Raw genomic sequence first — 20,326 nt, forward strand, 5'->3', positions numbered from 1 at the left:
TTTTTGAAACAGAAGAAAAGCTGAGGTGGGTTCGAGTTGGGGGTTTTTTGGCTTTTTGGTGTTTGGGGTTTTTTTGCAGAAAGGGCAAAGAACCACAAATATGTGTGCATGTAACTATTAATGTCATAAAGAGTGTGGTGAAATGCAGAAATAGCCTGCATATTGCAGGTAAGAATTTGGAGAGGGATATGTAACATGGCTGGATACATCCAGAAAGATAAGCAGGGAAAATACAGACTTGCTCAAAAGAATGAGAGACAAGACTCCTTCATCTCCATCCTTTTTCCTTCACCCATCTCCTGCATGTTGTCATCATTTATATTCTTCAGGGAAAGGATTTTTCTCTGCACAGGGCTCTTGCTGTGTCCATTAAAGAAAGGACAGTCAGGTTTGATTGCTATCTTTCCTTCAATTTAAAATACTAGTCCTTACCATGTCATATCCATTGTCAAAACAGAGGATCATCCTTTTCTTACCCCGTGTAGATTAAATAGATTTTAATCACTGTGTAAATATCTGCCAAAATACTGCTTTAGAATCTGTTGCAAGCATCAAATAAGTGGTTCTTTAAAGATAATCCCTGTAAAGGATTTACACCAAGGTTGCACAAGCGATCAAGGCATGGAAGTTCAGAGGGGGGAAAATTTCTCATACGTGAAGGCTTTTGTGTGCTAAAAACACATTATGGCCTGTTCTCAGTAGATATTGGTCTCATTCTAATATTTTTTAGCCTAGTATACCTGATCCTGTGAACGCTGGGTGTCTGCTGCACGTCCTGAGTGCTGATTTTGCTTGCTTTTGTTTCATCATGAGCAGAAATACAAACTGTGATCAAAGCCAATGGGCTAGTTTTGGTAGCAATGTCCAGAGGGCATCAGGACTCTGTACACTGTAGCCTGAATAGCAAAGAAATGCAGAATAAATCAAGTTTACTGCAGTTCAGAATTGTTAATGTAGTGCCTGTATGATTTTGATGGAGCTTTATCAATGGAGAGTCCCTGAGCCTTTAGGGAATGGTAATTATGGTAAAAAATGGTAATCAGATTTTTCCATGGGCACAGTACATTGAGTGAGAGGACAGTAACCATTCTTAGCAGCACAGAGACCTTGAGCTTCAGTAGGGCATGGAAGCAGTAAATCATTTTGTCATCCTTCCAAAATTCTGCCTTTCCATCCTTCCTTTTGAAGCTCGGAAGATTATCGTTCTTTCTGCCCTTCCTCTGTTACTTTTTCCATTTCTTTCTGACAGGCAGGGTTTGTTTGCTGCTTTGGGGCCCAGCAACCCATTTCCCCACTTTTCACTAAGCCCAGGAAATCTCCAGGGAAGGTTTTTGATGTCAACATCACTCTCACATCAGCAGTTCTAACTGCACCATTTCCTACTCAGCTCTGATCCAGATCTTGTGTCCAGCTCTACTGCCATTTTCTGTTTAATGATCAGTAGATCATTACAGCCCTGACCTGCTTGGTTCCATCTCCATGTCTCTCCTTTGCCTCCCAAAATTGCAGGGTCACCTGTCCCTCCCATGGCCTGCACCTCAGCACCTGCAGTCAAGAGTGAGTAAAATTCACAGCCATCTTAGCACGTCATCACAGATGCAGAAATGGGGGAAATCAGAGGAAAATCACAGAATAGTTTCAGCTGGAGTGGACTGTAGAGATCATCTTGTTCCAACCCCACTGCCATGGGCAGGGACACCTTCCACTATCCCAGGTTGCTCAGAGCTCTGTCAACCTGGCCTTGAACATTTCCAGGGGTGGGGCAGCCACAACCTCCCTGGGCAACCTGTTCCAGTGCCTCACTACCCTCACAGGAAATCCCTTCCCTTTAGGAAGCAAAGTCCTTTATTCCTTACTGTTCTATATGTCTTTTCTTCCTCTCAGCATAATACACATCCCTTACTCCCAAATGCCTCCCTTTTTCCTAAAGTATTTGCTCTCCTTTTCTCATGGAAAGTAGTCTTCTGTGTCCCTCTCTTTCTGGGACCTGGGCAACTGCTCTAGAAACCTATTTCTTGCCTCCCTTTTCATCCTTCTCTTTTAGTTTCTATTTTAATTGCAGTGGTTTGGATTTGCCTAACCTGTGTGAACGAGTTCTCTCTCCTGTGTTTGTGCATTTCACTCACCTGAATGCCATAATATTAACCTGAGAGACCTTAGCAGTCCTGTGAGAAAAGAAAAAGAGAACTAAACCTGTAAAATTTATGGCCTTATAGAACAGGAAGCAACAAAGCAGCAGGGTCAAGTGCAAAGCTGAGGTGCACTGCAGGTATAGCAGCCGTGCAACCAGAATAATGCTGTGTGGTTTGGGATCAGTCCAGCTGGGAGAGCTTCCCAGCAGAACTTCCTCCCATCAGTATCTCGATATGCTGAGCTAACCCCACCTCTGGCTGTGCCTTCCTGGAAGGTGGTGTGTGTCCCCACGGTGAGAAGCTGTGGTCACAGAGATGCAGATCAGTCACTGAGGTGCTTGGTGGAGGCAGTTCTCAGTTTTTTTACATCAGGCAGCTGATGTGTTCCAAAGGTTATCATTTTACTGGGAGCCTTGACGGGCGAGGTGTTGCCCTCAGATAATGTTATCTTATCGAAGAGGGGATGTATTTAATGTTTATTGCTGTGAAATATTAACCGTAAATAAACAGTGGAGCTCGTTTGATGGATGTGCTCCATCTCCTGAAGGGCACTGCCAGTACACTCATATCTCAGAGTGCCACACTGAGAACCGAAATGCATAAAATAAATGAACCTGTGAAATGCTCACTGTGAACTGAGCGGATTTTGCTGCGGGCTTTGAGCAAAATGACAGCTTTTTATTTCTCTAGCGATTTCAGCGTCGATCAGTGTCGAACTATCGTACTGCTCTTGTGCTACCCACAGTTTTTTCATCATATTGGAGCATCTCCACCTGGTTTAGTTCAGGAGAGAAAGGTGAGCCCTTGTGTTTATCCCTGGTAATCCAAAATCACGGGTGTCTAAAGGGAAAATTCACAGAGTAAGTGTCGCTCTGTAGGAATCAAGGGGGCCATTTCACAGGGGCAGGTTCAGCTCCCAGCAGCACCTGTGTTTGTGCTTTTCACACAAGCAGGGCATGTCTGGCTCCAATCTGGAGGCTTTTAGGCCTCAGTCATCACCCAGTTATTAACATAGATCACAGTCCTTGGTCACTGATTGCCATCATCATTGCTGGGTGCATGTGCTGAAGGAGTCCTGAAAATAGGATGGAAGGACACTGGAAATGTTGTGCATGGCCCAGAAGAGAAATTTTGAGCTTTTTTTAATCACACAGGTACTGTCCAAAGCAGAGGAAGGTGTTTACTGGTATGCAATTTAGATGGAAGGAGAGGAGCAGAGAAAGCAGTTGCTGGGGCAATTGCAGTGCAAGGCACTCATGGAAAAGAGCATATTGCAGTCCAGTAGCTGTTAAACAAAACCCACAAAAAAAAAATACCCTCTTGTATGTCCACATTTTATGACTGAAACAGCTCTCAACAGGGAGAGTGGGTGTTCCGTGGGCAGAGGTGGGTCCTAGAAATCTTCTCTAATGCCTGAAACATATTAATAATAGTCTTTAGAAAGAGCAATGCCAGCCTTCTGCCACTACAGCAGTTTTGGAACAGGCAAAACAGGTGCGAAAATATTGCAGTCTGAGCTCATGGGAATGTCCTGGGAGGAGGAGAGGGGTCCAGCCTCCTTCCACCTGGGAAAAAGAGCCTTTTCCTTGCCAAGGCACGAAGAAAGAGCGAGCAGAAACATGAGTAAGGACAGAAGCAGAAACGGCAGCAGTGATGTTATCTTTGGGTCTGTATAATTTCATTAAGCACTGCGAGCAAGGCTTCATTTCTGCGTCCATGAAAATATCCAGCTGCCTTCTCTTCCTCTGTAGCAATCACTTCCTTGGTAAGAAACAAAGCCAGGAAGGTTCCAGACCGAGGCACTGTGCCTGTGGGGCTGGGACCTATTTTCTCCCCTCTGTCTGCACTCCAGTGTGTATTGCCTCATCTTCAAAGAGCAGTGACATTAGCAGATGATTTTCTGTGGTCCTTGTCATCCCTGATGCTTTGATTTTTGGAAAATGCAGGTGTTCTAAAGGGTTATAAAGTCTCACCTTAGTAATGGCACGTTAGGTTAAAAACCTGTGCACGTGTTCTGAAATTCTTCCTCGTTTCGTTTTGGTTTCCAGAACGTGTTTGTATTCTTGTAAAAGGCAGTGTGGGAGCCCATCTGCTTGTTAGGGATAAATAATAATAAAATTGTAGGTTATCTCCAGCAGATATTTGTCAACACTGTGCAGATGTGTACATATACAAACCTGCGTGTCACGTTTTAAATGAATTCAAATAAGTTCGTGTCATTTATTCTCCCTTAGTCACTGCTACTGCTTTGTCTCTCTTTTGAGGAGGCTGCTTGGGAAGCAGTGATTATTTTGCATGGATTAAGAAACCCTTCCCCCTGTATTAGCACATATTTCAGTAGGGGAGACCAGATGATAAAAGGAATCAAACTGATGGACCCAGGAACAAAGGAAATCGTGGGCTTGACAGTCAACCTGTAACCTCCACCAATAATAGCTAGAAATGTTTCCTTGGAAACCAGGCTGAAAACCAAATTCTCTCATATTAAATTTTCAATTTAACTGAGAAGCCAATTGTATGTGATATTATCTCTCCATGTGTGCCATTGTGTATTTTAAATAGCAGGGAATAACCTGAAGTAGGTGCACATAAACGGGGGCATGTTTCTGTGTTCCTGTGAATTCTGTGCATTGGTTTTGATTCAAAGGTGAACATTTCCCTGCTGACAGTAGGAGAAAGCAAATAATTTAGGTAGAAGTCACAGAAGTACATGCTGTGAAATTGCCCTTTGTGCTGGACAGAATCAGTTGCAGAAGAAACGCATTGGTGTGGGATTTGTCAAAATAAAATGTAAGGTTGGTTTTCCTTTGGAGGTTCCAGAAAGATATTTTAGGGAATGTGGTTAATTCCACCTTTATTTCATTTGCCAGTGTCTGCTTCAGTCACATCAGTCACTCCTTGGTCCCTCTCAGCTGTGTCCTCTCAGGACAGTTTTCACCACGTTTATTTAGATGAAACCCCTGCATCACCAAAAGCAGTTTCTGTTGAGGGGGAAGGTATGGAGAGCAAAGCAGTTGTTTGTACCCTCTGCCTTGGTAAGCTTGGAGCTGAAAGAGTGATCCCCCCAGCCTGCTTGGAGGCAAGGAGAGGCATTCTCCAGCAAACACCATCTTTAAATCTCTTCCCAAGGGCTGGTGCTCTCTAGGGCTGGCATTACTCTGCCTCCCCCATGTGCTTGTCCCTTCCTTTCTCCCTGGGGAGTCCCAGCACAGGACTGAAAAGCAATGAACTGTGCCAGAGGAGAACACATGGTACCTACAAAAGAAATAACAGATTCTTCCACAAGCTTGTTACCCAAGTTTTTTACTATGCTCCCCAATGTATCTTGCCTGTATTAACACAATTTCTTATACTGCAGTTGCAAAGAGATAATAATATTCCTAAGCCTAAACATGTGCTGTATTTTCTTTTAAACATAAATTTTTCTTTTAAACATAAATTTGACTCCGAGTCAGTCCCATAATTTTAATATTAATTTTTCTCTCAGATGGCAGCTCTCAGGAAAGAAACACCTATTTAAGGAAGGCGTATGACCTCTTAAAGGACTTTAAAATTTCCAGGTTCCTCTTCCAGCTCTTCTGTTGCTTCGTTATGTGACCTTGGGTAGGTCGCTTCAAATCTATGTGTCTGTTTCCTGCTCTGAAGAATTACATGGCTCCTCTTTATAGAGAACTGACTGAAGAAAAAGGCTACGTAATAGTTAGGTATTAATGAAATACTTGATCAGAAAACCTATTGGCAATCCGAAATACGTGTTCTGGAGACCTTTAGTTACCCTTCTGCCTCAGATCTAATCTGGGAGGTTGAGGGACATTTAATCAGTGCCGTTCCCTGGCCACTCATACAGCTTAGAGACCATCCTCTCTCAATTTGCTTTTCGTGGGCTGGGCACCTGTGGAAGCAGTGAGATCCTTGGAATGCAGATGCTCTCTAGGAAAGCAGTCAGCTTTGTGTGCCTTGCTGCAGATTGTGCAGGTAACTAATAGATGCTCAAATCCCTGGCATCAGGGGAATCAGCAGAACATGAAACCAGAGTGGCCAAAGACATCTGTGCTAAAAATAAATCAACCCAAAATAAGATAAGCTCGGCGCCCAGGAAAGGGAACATGCAGGGAAAGTAAAAGCAAGTTCAGCACTGCAGAAGGAAAGGGTATGTTACTAAAGAGGAACTAGACTTTAAAGTTAATTAGGTATGATGTTTAGTCAATTAAATGAGGCCTCAAGCTGTACTAAACATTTGTATGGATAAAAATACATATTACAAGTAAAATATGTGTAGAAAGATGATGTTGTGAATGAAACATTTAAACCAATCCCTTCCCTCTATAAAACCATGATGAGACCTGACTGGGAAGATGTGATTTCCCAGCTGCCTGATGCAGTTTTACATCTTTCTTTCAAACACCTCTTGTTGCTCCTGTCGGATGGTGGGCAAGAACAAATACATCTCAGGTCTGCTGCTGCACAGTAGTTCTTGTGCCCCTGGATAATTTCTCTGCCTACACCTTGTTTTGTGCTCTGCTTAATTTACTCAGCAGTCCTTTTCCCTGCTTTTGTTTCATTTTCATTCTAACAGCAAGGCAAGATGCATTTTGGCTCCAGAGGCACAGCCGAGCCCGTGCACTGGGAAGGTGCCAGAGCTTCTGAGCTGCAGCACTGAAAAGAGGGAGTGCCAAGACGTGCCATTTCTATTCTGAAAGCTTTAACATTTTGTTAGAAGAGATTAGATTTCCTCTAAGGCCAGCAGCACACCTCCAGGGAGTTAGTTCAGCAGGTCACTGAATGAAAAGGCTGTGTGGGTAAAGTGGAAGAGAAGTGCTGTCACTTCAGTAGGATCCCCTTTAAACTGAAAACAGCGATTCACTTTCTCACTCCTTCCCAGTTTCTCTTCTGTTTGAGGCATGGCATGTATTTACTCACGCTCTCTCACTGCAGTTTGGCAATTTGTCTTCTTGCTTGGGTGACAGAAGAACTGAAGGTGACAGCTACCCAGGGTGCACTTATCCCGGTCTTGGAACACAGGCTGAACTCCAGCTCCTCGTCTGCCAACGTCCTGCACTTGGAACGAGCCCCCCAAGACACGGCCCAGACCTCACTGCTGTTCTTTGGCAGGTGGAGGGGATTTGATGTGAGGTGATACCTTCGCAACAGATCTGTTAGCTCTTTCGGTTTAATCTGATTAAACTCTCCCAGACACCTGCTTAGGGAAGGTAGACAGGATGAGTCTGGGTCAGAAAGATTAGGTGACTCTTGCACGATCACGGAAAGGCTGGAGGAGGCAGAGGCAGGGATTTGAGGGGCGCCATGGGCACATGAACAGACTCAATGAAATCAGTCTGTGAGAGGGGAAGAAGGGCTGGCACAACATCATTCGGTTGCTCCCTGTTCCCACTCCTCGCACAGGTCCTGACCTTCTGGAACCGTAGCAGGAGAGTGGGAATCAGCAGTCAGTGTGGAGGAGGGAGCTGAAGCTGATAAATCCGTGACTAAAGCCCAGGTCAGTGTGTTAAACTCTGGGCCAGCCAGCCTCCCTAATTTCAGTTGGCTACAGGGAAACCTTCAATATGAACTTCCACATTAGAAAAGATAAGAGCTGGAATAGATGGTGTGATCAGGCTGTCTCCATTATTCATGAAGGGGAAAACAATCAAAACTCTGCATTGTCTCTCCTAAATGTTACTCAGATGACTGACAAACAGAAGTTGGACAGGTTTCCTCGTTTGTTGCTTGTGATTATACCACTGTGGCTTAGAGCATCATTTCTAGGATGAAACTTCGACTGGGAGGGAAGGGTAGACAGGTTCATTTCCCCTCCAGCCAGTCCTTGAGCAATGGGTGTTGCATGTGAAGGCTTCATAATAATTATGAAGAAAGATAGGAGTTCTTGTGTCGCCTCCCAAGGGGCTCGTGTCACACAGCTTGTTACAGTCGTTTTCTTTCCTAATAGGAGAAACTGGTTGTGGGCGTAGTTCTGCCACGGTGTGTGGGAGGGAAATCTTGGGGAACAGATGGTTCTTGGTGAACAGACTCCAGTGACTAAGACCCAACTCTCAAAAAAGAATTAATCTATCCAGCTGATTTGCTGATGAACAGAAATAGGAAAAATAACCATAATATAAACACCAGAACGAACCGTGAAGCGAAGGCTGCCTGTTGTATGTGTTGCATGCTTGACAGTGGTGTTTCTCCCTGGTAAGGAAATTGCTTTTTAATAGCTCTCTTATGGGAGGGATTCTCTAAGCTGTTTCTTTTCAAAATGCTGATGTGTTTATCATTGAGCAACAAGAGGGCAGAAAACCAGGCACTCAAAACTCACAGTGGAAAAAAAAAAAAAGAATTCTGCAGTAGGAGGAATTTTGCATCTACACATTCATGTCTGTCTGCTTGAAGGTGGTGTGGGAAACCATTGGGAATTTCTGATGGAGGTGAACCTGGTCTCGTATCTACCCAGTGTCTACAGAGGCCTTGAGAGAAAAAACCACAGTGCTAACCCACACCTGCAGCAGCGATTGCCTGCCTGTGAGCCCCTCTCTGCAGCTCCCCCGGGGAGGTGGCAGTTTGTGCACAGAAATATTGCAGAAAACATCACCCATATGTACATACCACCAGTATGTGCAGTCAGCATGGACAAATTCTCCAGTTAAGCTCATTTCAGTCCCCTCACACTTATCCCTTAAAGGCCATGGTTTAATTATCGGCGCTGATAACGACTTTCCTGACCAATACAGAGCAATTTCTGACACCAGGTTGCTGAGTGGGTGGATTAAAGTCTCTCCCTGTTGGAAGAGGTTTTCCCCTGGAAAAGAAGTACCCAGGACTGTGGGCTACTGCTCAGTCATGAGTAATCTCTTAAGAGCTCCTTGCCAGCCATTTGATACGTTGGTGTTGCATTTTCAGGGCATTCAGCAATCCCACCAGCTGGGAATTAGATAAGCAGCATCTCAATTTTACCAGTGTGAGAACAGTAAGCGGGTAAATTAAGTGGTCCTTTCTTATGTGGCAGTATTTTTTCAGGACTCATTTGATTGCTATATTGACTGAAATGCAATTTTAGGTCTATTAGGCCTGCAGACCCAGCACAGCTCAGGGGAGATTATTTTAAAGTCCGTATCCACAGTGAACTTTTCAATTTAGAGCTGACTGCAATGTAGTGGGAAATTCTCAAATACTAAATATGTAGCAGACAAGGCAGAGTTTCACATGGGTTTAACAGAAGCAGTGCTAAGCAGTCTGAGACTTGATTCTCCTTCCCTTGGGCATTACAGTAAAAATGTCCATTTTTTAAATAAATGACTGTGTGCATCTGAACCATTTTTAGCCACATGATAATATTAAACTTCAGGGCTAAAGGCTAAATGCATACAAAACATCCTGCAGTAATGTTTCAGACTTGGCATCTGGCCTGGTAAAATCACATCTAAAACTGGCAAGGCTCTTTTTGAGCAGCATGCAAGGAAATGCACATCTCCACAGCTGTAGATTGGCATCCCTTTGGAAGTGGGCTTTAATCCTGGAGCTGATCTCCTGAGCTTCTGTTTCTGCAGTGGCACAGTGCTGATCTCCACACCTCACAGGGCACAGGTGGCTTCAGCATTGTCAGTGTTGCATATTAGCTGTTATTTCTCTTGGTTCGGAGAGTGATGATCAGATATTATTATATAAATTTTCAGGAGATGCTGTAGGAGGGAAGGTAACACAGTGTTTTGGAGATTCATCTCTTCCAGTCTGAAAGGGAAGAAGATATTCTTGGTTTAGTGCGGTTTTACTCTCTCTGAATTAGACAAAGCTGAAATGCTCTGAGTGATGAATTGAGTAAACGATGGGAAGATAATAGCTGTGCCATTATCCCTGGAGAGAAGATGCCAAAACTGAATGCTGGGGTGAGCTGCCATAAAATGTTCAGTGTAAGGAAAATTGCATGGACTAGGATTTTCATCGTTCTTTCCTCAGAGCCCCACTCACCTGGTGAGTTAAAACCCTTTTGCTGTAAAAATAAGCCTGAAAGCAGCATCTGCCTGAAGTCAGAGGGGTCCACATGGGAGATACCTGGCCATTAGCGTGGATGCTGCTGGAGAATACAAGAAGACACAAGTTCACCACTGGGGCTTTAGCACAGCAGTTATTTCTGCTTTCCTGCTTGGGCACCCCAAGTAGCTGCTCAGGGGATCACAGCTTGTGGGTGGCACGTGGGGTCCCAGAGAGGTGGAAATTTAAGTGATGTTGCAGTACCAGAAGAGGGTCCTGCAAAAGAAAAACACAGGGGAAGGTGGAGGACCAGCAGAGTTTGAGAGTCCCTCCATCCCAGCTGCGACTTCAGTGGGGAAGATCCACTCATGCTGCTGTGGTTCCCTCAGGCTGACGGGAATGACACCAGGAAACTATTCCAGACTCTCCTTTAGATCATAATCCACCAGTGAGCTTCCCATTTTCCCGTACAAGTGTGAGGAACAGAAGTGTGGAGAGCTGAGCACAGAAAACCAGAGAATGCAAAGATCAGTGTTTCCTTATTCTGTTACAAGTGCTTTGGAGCCTGTGAGTTACAGGTGTCATTTGATGGGAGGATGGAGGCAGACTGGTTTGCTGTGAGTCTGGGCATCCATCTGGAGGTGGAGTGAGGGCTGTCCCTGCTGATTGATGCATAGGGCTGGTTTTTCAGGCTGGTGAGCCAAAGGGGGCCGTATGTTACTTTATGAGCCTGACTCTCCCCTTCAGGTTCCAGTTATGCTTGAGGCATAACTGAGTTAAGGTGTTATGATGTTTTTAAATTAAGCAATGCACTACTGAGAGGCTAACAGAGCAATTAAAAGATACTTAATCTGAAAGCACACACAACTATGAAGCTACTACTTACCATTCATTACGAATCACACCCAACTACTCTTGAATTATAATTTTATCTCCCCTTGCCGCTGTAAGTCTATCCCTTCTTTTTCCACTCTTGTAGTTCAATCTGGGAAATCGGTGGGCTGCCTCTACTGACTACAGCAGAGCAGGTGGAGAAGTTAGTTAAATATGAAGTTGGGAGTGAGTAGGTATCTGCAGAACATTATGTCTTTCCTGCTTGTGAAACCACAGGGTGAGATGAGAGGTGCATTTCAGTGCAGGGGGTTGGTTGGGGTATGTTCTGTTTGTTCTGCTCCTTCCACCAGGGTTTTTTCAACGGTGGATTAAAGCATTAAGGGAATTTATAACCTCTTGGCACTTGGGCCAAGGACACGGGCTCATTACCGCTAATCCCCGCTCAGACAGATGGGGAGGCTCTTGTGTACAAACAACTTTTTGTTTGTTGTTCATGGAGTGGCGTTCACAGAATCCAACCCTGAGTTGGAAGGGACCCACGAAGACCATCCAAGTCCAGCTCCTGGCCCTGCACGGTCCAACCCACTGCTCATTCCGGTGGCACACGGACAAGGGATTTGACACACCCGAAGCAGCAGAAAATCAGCACAAGTGCTCCCTTTTCTGCCCTGTATGGACTGGGCAGCACAAAATTAATTGGTGCAGTTTGGATCTGGAAGCTGAGGGCAGGACATGCAGCTAGTGTGAATTACATCTCAGCTTACATGAATTCTGCTCTCTGGTCTGCCTTGGAATACACTTGCAGAGAAAAGCAGCGTCTCTACTGATGGGTGTACAGTACATGAAAACTGCGTGTGAAAGATGTCTTGAGCCACAAATCCTGTGGTCAGAAGGTTCTAAGGTTATGGCTTTAGCTGGAACAATTAATAGGAGAGCCATGGGTAGTAAGCCAGGCTTGTTGATTACCCTTCAGCAGTCTCTGAGGTGCCAGAGCAAGCTAAAACCTGAGTCTGGCTTAAGGACACTTGATGAGGCTTTCTTGATCCTCTTTAAAATGCGTGTTTTTTCCTTACATACTAAAATACCTGAATTTCTCTACCACTAAAAAAAAAAAAAAAAAAAAAGAAAGGAAAGAAAAGAGAAAGAAGAAGAAGACACCTGACTGCAAACAGAACTCATCTTTTCCTGCCTTAAAGAGAAAGTCTTGCAGAGCGCATGAAGCATCATCTGGCGTGTCTCTTGCCATCAGGCCTGTCAGAACATTCCAGTCAGGTACAACTGCAGCAAACAGGGTAGGGAGAAGGGTTTCACATGGTGTAAAATTGAGCCATCTGTGGCAACGCTCTGCTCTTTGTACCGGGAAGCGAGCGGCATCTGCTCCTGCCAGACGTGTTACTATCACAGGCTGGCGTTAAATGGCCCTCCTGACAACAAAGGTATCTTTGTTGTGCAACGAGACAACACCTCCTGCTCGATGAGGCCCAAGCTGGTGGAAAAGGGAGGGCTCATGCCAAGAGGCTGGGACGAACTTCATGGGGCAGATTTGCCTTTTCCTCTCATCCAGATAATCTGACGAAGTTCAGTGGAAATGATTTTATTTTTTTTTTCAATTATTATTTTTTTTATGCCCATGCCAGGCAGAGGTGAATTTTAAGGGTGTTAATCGTGGGCAGACCCCAAGCTTGGTTAAAAAAGAGTTCTCCAATACAGGTAGCAGTCCATATTTCAGAGAGAAAGCCTGAGCTGTGATTCCAAGTGTCAGGCTTGCTTGTGGATTTCTGCAGCCATATCCAGGGGTTTCCATGGATTCTTCTGAGAACTGGCCATTAGTCAGAGGCGTTAATTAGAGTTTGCCTTCAGTACTTGCAGAGCCAAGACTGCACTGTAAGTAGCTGACACTGTTTGGACAGATGGTTCTATCTTCTTAAAGAAGTTTTAATTTCCCTAAGCTGAAGACTCCTTGGATGGAAATCAAGGATTACTTGTAACTTCCTAGCTTTCTTGGAAGAGTGACACCAGAGAAAATCGGTTTACAGTGGTTAAGTCATCCCCTCTTAGATGTTTTCTTTGAATCTCAGCTGTTTGCTTCTTCACTGGCTTGGTCTCTTGTTCACAAGTGCCTTCACTTGTAGCAGTATCCTTGCTCTTTCTGTCAGTCTTCTAAATTGCATTGCCTTCTGATAATCTCCCAGTAATTTCCCAGCTTGTTCACTCTCTGTGTGTGCAGCATGTAGCCTAACTGTGAAAATATGATCAGGGTTAAGCGACAGCAAGGAAGGAAGCAGATCTTTAACAGGCTGAGGTACCCTGGCTTAGTGCTTTTCTTTTAAGCACCAACCAAAAAAAATGACATTGTCCTAGGAAAAATGTGTGTGGAATGGCATAAGAAGGCCAAACTACTCGTATCAGACATGAGCACAAAATGAAAGTGATGAAATGATAACTTGTCCTAGTAAATCATAGAATTGTAGAATGGTTTGGGTTGGAAGGGTCATCAAAGATCACCCAGTTCCAACCCCCGTGATCCCCTTCATGATGGCATTCTCTCCTTTCTGCCTCAAGAAGAGGATGGGGATCCTAAATAAGTGAGTTATGGAAGTGGAGGACACCCACCCAAGGCTGCCATTCCTTTGGAAGAGCATTTTGGAGGGACCCAAGTTCAGAGTGGAGTGTCTCAAGACTTTCCCAGCGCTGTGTTTTATACAGGTTGTGTCCTGGTTGCCTCATCTGTAGCCGTGTGACAGCCAATATGCCTGAAACTTGTCTTTTCAGAGGGGAGGAACCTCAGAGTTCTGAGGTAAAACAACGTGTTTCACTGTGATTATACATGGCAGTGCATTAGAGATCACCATGTGTAGCTGCTGTGCCAGTCTCCATAGACTCCTAAAACTCACCCTGGTTTTTCTCAGGTACTTTCAAAGGGTAGTTTTTTGTAATTTCTCTAAAAGTCTTTCAGAGCCTTTCTTGGTCATTTCTCAAAGCGTCTCTGAGAAGGAGGTTGTGTTTGACACAGCCCTCACTCCTGGCTGGTTATCCTCAGGGACTCAGAAACACTCCTCAAGTTCCCTGGTGCCCAAGCAAATCTGGCAGCGAAACTTTGAGTATCTGTAATTAAGGCAATGGATATGGAAAAAGCAGATTCATGTGTCTGGGTAACTCTGTGTCCTTACTAACATTTCCAGGTATTTCCAGTGATTCTCTAAATAACTGACAGTGAATTCTGCGTGGCAGGAATTGAGGAAGGGGAGATGGAGCTGGCTGTGGCTCCTGACATCCTTATGGAAGAAGGACGAGAAGGAAAACAGTTCTGGGAAACGCCTGGGAAGAAACATGTTCAGTGGTTCATGTAGGAAAAGCTCCCAGCGTTATCATCCTCCTTCCCTGCACTGAAATTCTTCCCCCGTTGTAAATGTCAAGCGTGCCATGAGACGCCCGTGGTGATACCCGAGCACCACACAGGGGCACGAGGAACGTCTGTGAGAGATGTAAAAAAAGCTCCATGTTCTGTCTGTGACTTGCCCACCCACCTCTAAGATGATGGGACCAGAGATCAAGGAAAGCCTTTCCATGTCTGTCAAGTCCCTGCAACGTCGTGATTCCTAAAGAGCTCCTCTCGCTATTCTGGATTCCCTGGCATTGTAATCCGAGTATTCTTGCTAGGAAACAGCAGGCTTTGTCAGCAGCCAGTTCTCAAGGAAAAACTGGCAGTTTGAAACCACATCCTAAGTAGCTGGCTATACATACTAGCCTTAGCTGACCTATACTGAAGCTTTCTGTCATCTCTTTGTTTCTGGGGTCTTCAAATAATCAGCTTGTTTTGTTTCCTTGATGTCAGGGCGTGGGTACTGCGTTTCCACTGTATTAGCTCTACTCAGGGGAAAGTAATAGCTCTGGAATGAAGCATAAGCCATTTGTTTTCCCATAATGAGGAACGCTCTGCTGCATGCTTTCTAACTGATTAGATGAATTATGCTTTATTTGCCTTGAGAAGAACCGTACTTAAAAGCAATTTTCTGAAGAGGAAATGAGGCAGAGAGTGCAAAAGGGGGGGCTAAAAAAAAGGCTCTATCTCAGTTAAAGCTCCCTGACCTGCCTTTTCACACATTTCTTGACTGAACAATCCTGGTGTTTATTGCTGGAAATCTACCAGGCTAAAAATTAATTGCAGGCTAATTACTTTATGTCAAGAAGCTGCCTAGTTATATCAGATTTGCTACAATGGCAATGCTAGAAGTAGTTATGTACCTTCAAGACTGTACTGGAGGATTTTATCAATGGCAAACACAGCTGGGATAAACTCTTTTCTCATCAGAACAAAACTGGAGAGATCAGGTGGGTTTTTAAGAGTCATTTTCACGACTTTGGTACCTTCAGTAGTTTAAAATGGTGATGGTCACTCGTGAGGCTGCCATTGAAATCAGCAGAGGGATGGATGTACACTTCAGGGTGTTACTCTGTGTATTTATGTCCAGTGCTATTCCCCTGCATTTATACACCATTTCTCTGTTCAGAAGAGGGATTTGAACCACCTAGGATTTAGAATTATTCCCCACAGCCAATGAACAGCTTGTTCTTTATTCTTTAAAGAAATTGTTGCCACAATATTTTACCCCTTGGCCTTTGTCTTTCTTAGGATAAATTCATGAATATAGCAATTCATGCCTATATTCTCCTGAGCTGGGCTAAGCAATCCCTTCCATTTCTTTGTCTGAAAGTATGGAATCTTTTTACCTTTTTTTTTTTTTTTTTTAATTGAACTCTCTCAGCCTTAATCAAAATTTTCAGTAGTTCTTCATACATGAGATCCATTTCATGGGAATTCCCTGATTTTTCTCCATTTGAGTTGTTCAGCAGTACTTTGAAATGTGCATATTAATCCTCCTAGAGAAGCTGAATATCCCATTAAACACACCTGAGGACAAAAGGTTACCTGCACCTACATGGGGCCTCTTACAGTAAGTTGGTTTTTTTAGGGGTAAGGACCAATAAATAGGTCCAAAACAAAAAGGACTATCCATGCCTTTGAAAGGCAGTTATAAGACCAAACTCCTGCAAGTTCCTTTTTAAAGCAGACCATGGCTCAGGCACTCTGCTGTCTTTGAGTTTGTCTTTGCTTCACTGAAATTGTGTCCTGAGGAAGATGCAAAGCCTTTGGTATTTTGCAGTGTTCGGTGCTTCCTTTGTTTCTCATCTTTGCCGTTCCATAGATGAGCAATTTTGGCCCTTTCTTTGAGGGTTTTTTCTGTCTTTGTGGTAGGAAAAAATTTCTGATTGAAGGATTGGTAGGCAGAAATCTCTCTGAGTTATTACATATGCTGTGAGGCAGGAGCAGAGAACCCTGAGAGCTGCAGATGTCCTTTGGAGAGGGAGGTCACAGCTTAAGTGGGCAGGAATAAGGAAAGAGATGTCCATCAAACACACTCAAATAGAATGTTGGGAGAAATTCTAGATGTCCTGTTTTCGCAATAAGGGCTTGGCAGTGTGAAGTGAAAACGCAGAGATTAGATTATTATTATAGATGAGAATTGTCTGATTATAAAATAAGAAACGAGGAGTTCTCATCTCAGTTGAGGGGGCAGCACAGCCTATGCTGAACTTGCATCCTATTTGGAGGCTTAAAATAGAAATAGCAATTATTAGATTCATTCATTTGGTTTGGGCAAGGCAGCAGTGCATGCCCCTGGCATGCATTAACTTGCTCAAAAAGACACTGAAATCGTTCTTACCGATTTCCCTCAGTGTAATTAATATTGGACAACTTGAAATCAAACACCCTTGCCTTTCTCTCACTGTAATTCTGTGACAATTCCTGTGTCCCTTTGGGAGTGCTGCTGACTTGGCCAGTGTTTTCATGCAGTTCCAGCAGTAACAGCACACCAGTTCACTTGTGCCCACTGAATGTATTTTATACTGGCAGAGGGCTTCGAAAGAGAAAGGACAGAACAATCCTTAGGTCTTGTGCAGTTATTTAGGGATTTGTTATTTATGCTCTGGATGAGCAGAATTTAGAGATGCAATTGCACTTTACCTGCAGACTAAGCATACTCTTTATGTTAAGTACTTCTTGAACTGTAGGAAACAGTATAGAATAAGCTGAATTTGTTTTGTCTTTAAACCCTTCTGCACTTCCCTGTAAAGCACTGACAAGCCTGAAATCTTCAGATTCCGTAAAAGAGGCAGCAGGCTTTGATTAAACAGCTGCTGCTGTTATCTGATTTAATGGTGCCAGTGAACTGAATGTTCCTGTGGCCCAGAAGGTTTCCAAAGCAGTGTGCTGACTTGTGAGCTTGTATTCAGAAAGTGCCTTCCATTCCTTCAGTGAATCATTGGAAGGGGGTGAAAAACTGCAGCTGTGGAGTGGCACGTGGTTACAGCAGGCACAGAAAACGAAGGGGGGATATTATCTGCAGCAGGAATGTCAGGAGGAGATGGCATCTAGGCAGAATATAACTGTCCAGACTCGAGCAAGGCACTGCAGAAGTACTACTCTTCTTTTTATATGCCGTGACTGAAATTATGAGAGGACCGATTTATTCTTTCTCTGCATTATTTGTGCCAAAGTAAAACAAGTAGAAAAATCAACTCTCATTTGGTGGAGTTCTGCACTCTCTTTGCAATACAACAAACAAATACAAACAAGTGTTCCTAAAACTCCCACAAGATAGCTTTGGTCTCCCATGGGTTCTCTGAGAAGCCCTTCTATTTTGTGTCCCATCAGGGCTGGCTCGCGTGCGATCTCTCACGAGATGATGCACATTTTGGAGAGCCAGTCCAGCATCTTGTTGGAAAACAAGCTTTTTACAGGCATTAAGGCTGCAAGCGCCTGGGAATTCAGTTCCTACAGTCCAGCCAGCTCTCACCAACAGTTCTGCTCATGAAGAGCTTTCTCTGTCTTAGAAATCTATTTTCTGGCCTAACCACACTGATGAAAGGTGTGTGCAGCTGGGTGCAGCTGAGAGCAGTGAAATGACATCACTGTGTCCTAACTTCTAACTTGCTCAAGTTTCTGGTTTATGAAGGATGTGCAGCTGTGTGTCAGTTTAAAATCCATGAAGTCAGGTACAGAGTGTGATGCCTAATGAGGAAGGCCAATGATTTTATCATCACCTCCTTATCCCTAAGAACCTCAAGGTTTATCTGGACTTGGCTGTCAGATAAGGGGAAAGATGGTAATCCCTTAGTTAAACAGGAAAATACTGCTCTTAGTATCAGTTTCACCTTTCATGTGTCTTTTAGTATGTTTAATTTATGTCACACAGTTTCTGCTCTTACATAAGCACCGGGCAAATCACAGACAGAACAATCTCTAGGAAAACAGGAGACAGTGGCAGTAAAGAGATTTCCAAACTCAGTGTCACTGGTGAGCAAATTACAGAGTAGAGGGGAAACACCCCAAACCCACAGAGCTGCTGAGAAGTCAGCTGGTCCACCCTCCTGCCCCAAGGCAAGCTCAGCTGTTCCCTGCTTATCTAGACAGTTCTTCAGTGTGCCCAAAGGCAGGATGCACCCTTTGCATCATGCCCCAGTAATCTCTCCCAGTAGTTCCTGTTAGTATACTGGTTACCTTGGAAATGTGATTATCCTTTGAAATCTGGATTTGTACCTCTTCAGATCTTGCAGCCTTTCTATTTTATTTGTTCATTCTGCCTTTTGTGTTGCCACTCTCTTGACAACCCCCCCAAAAAAAAAAAAAATAAAAAGGAAAGGGGGAGCTTTTTGGACTTACTGGCTACTTTTCTTTTGGTTGAAAATTGTTCAAATATAGTAATGCTGGGCAGCAATACAAACCCCTAAAACTTCAGGAGATTTTTTGAAATCCTGCTCCAGCAAACTCAGAGCGGTTTGACATTCAGGCTTCATCTTCTTTTCCTGTGAGATTACAGAGTAAAAGGTCTCCAGCTGGAAGTTGCTGTAGCCATCTGCTGTCATGGTGTGAGCAACAAGGCACCCAGACCTGCTGGGCTGTTATCCCAAAGGCAGTTCCCCACAGGACTCATCTAACATGAACAAAGAGTGACAGCAGACGAGGAGCAGCAAAGGAAGAGGAGGAGCGAGAACGTGCCCTGTTCCCCTCCTCTCCACAAGTCCTTTCTAGAACCATCAGGAAGGTTGCTTGAGTCTAATATTGCACAGGTTTTCCCACTCCATACTCTGCCCTCCTGCTCTTTAGCTCCTGTTAAGGGTCCTCCAGGCAGCCCCTGAGGCAAGGTGGTTGCAGGAGACGTGGAGACAGAGGAATGTCAGTGGCTGTCCAAGCAAATGAGTGGTCCAGAGAAGATTCATTAATCTTTTCAGGGCAATGCACTTTGTTCTGTGCCCCCTGTGAGGTTGTTCCCATGGGAGGGAGCAAGTGAGTTAACTATTTTATCACCTCACCTGTGTCCTCCTAGACAGGCCCTCTCTTTTGTGCCAGTTTCGTTGATTGATGTAGTCAGACTGGCAACTAATCAAAGCGATCTCAGCAGCCTAATTCTGTACCTGATCTCTCTCTGTTTGTGCTTCAAGGTCTTTGACAGGGTCCGAGAAGATTGCCCTAATTTCCACGAGAAGATTAAGCCTATTAATGCTGAACTCACTCAGCCCAAGCTGGCCATCAGTGCTGAAGACGAGGAGGAGCTTCTGAGCCGGGTCAATATTGTCTTCCACTGTGCGGCAACTGTTCGCTTTGACGAGCCCCTGAAGTATGTCCTGCTTTCTGTGTTTGCTGAGCGTGGTTCAGAGTGCACAGCAGCCCCACTACACGCTGCTCAGAGCACCTCTTTGCGTCTGCAGTGGGGAATTCTCCACTCAGGTGTCTGTGCTGCACGTCCTGCCGGGCTGAACGTGCAGCGTAAATGCTCTGAAAATGTTGTGTGTGTGCACATCAAAAGCGAAGCATCTTGGCTTTCCCTGATTTCCCAGGTTTCCCTGGGAACAGAAAGGAAGGACTGCAAGCTTGGGTTGTAATGCAGTAAGGGAGTTAAAGAATGACCTAAAACTGGGGTGGGGACAAAGTGTGTTTGAGGTCAAGAAAGGGAGATGCTTCGGCAGAGCTGGAGACAGCTTGAAGTGGAACTGTGTTGTGTCTGTCTCCAAAGCAAGTGTTAATGGCCTTAACTGGAGAGGGAAATGAGAGGTGGTTTGAGAAAATAGCCTTTAAAATAGCCAACACTCAGTGTAATTAACTGTTTACAATAAGTGCTGGGTTTCTGAAGGATTTCCCCCAGGGAGTGCTTGTCCAGGCAGGCTTTTCCATTAAGAAAAAAAAACAGAAATAAGCCACTAAACCAAGATTAGATGTGTAAGTGCCTCTATGCAGATTGCACAGTTTAACAGACTGTGGTGGTTGATCAGGATTGCCAGATCTTCATAGGTTTTTGGAAAACACTAAAGCTGTGAGAGTAGAAAACACAGTT

General features: G+C 44.3%; 1 protein-coding gene across 4 annotated transcripts in view; it reads left to right on the forward strand.

Moving 5' to 3' along the window:
* FAR2 (fatty acyl-CoA reductase 2) overlaps positions 1–20,326 on the forward strand; it is a 117,242-nt gene that overhangs the window by 69,140 nt on the left and 27,776 nt on the right. For all 4 annotated transcript variants that reach the window (XM_050324570.1, XM_050324568.1, XM_050324569.1 and 1 more), the window contains exon 3: positions 19,437–19,612. In XM_050324570.1, the coding sequence (XP_050180527.1) occupies positions 19,437–19,612 (176 nt within the window). The remainder of the gene's footprint in view (positions 1–19,436; positions 19,613–20,326) is intronic.

The sequence above is a fragment of the Myiozetetes cayanensis genome, unplaced genomic scaffold (genome assembly GCF_022539395.1).
Source record: "Myiozetetes cayanensis isolate MyiCay16 unplaced genomic scaffold, myiCay2020 scf3, whole genome shotgun sequence".
Taxonomy (NCBI): Eukaryota; Metazoa; Chordata; class Aves; order Passeriformes; family Tyrannidae; genus Myiozetetes; species Myiozetetes cayanensis.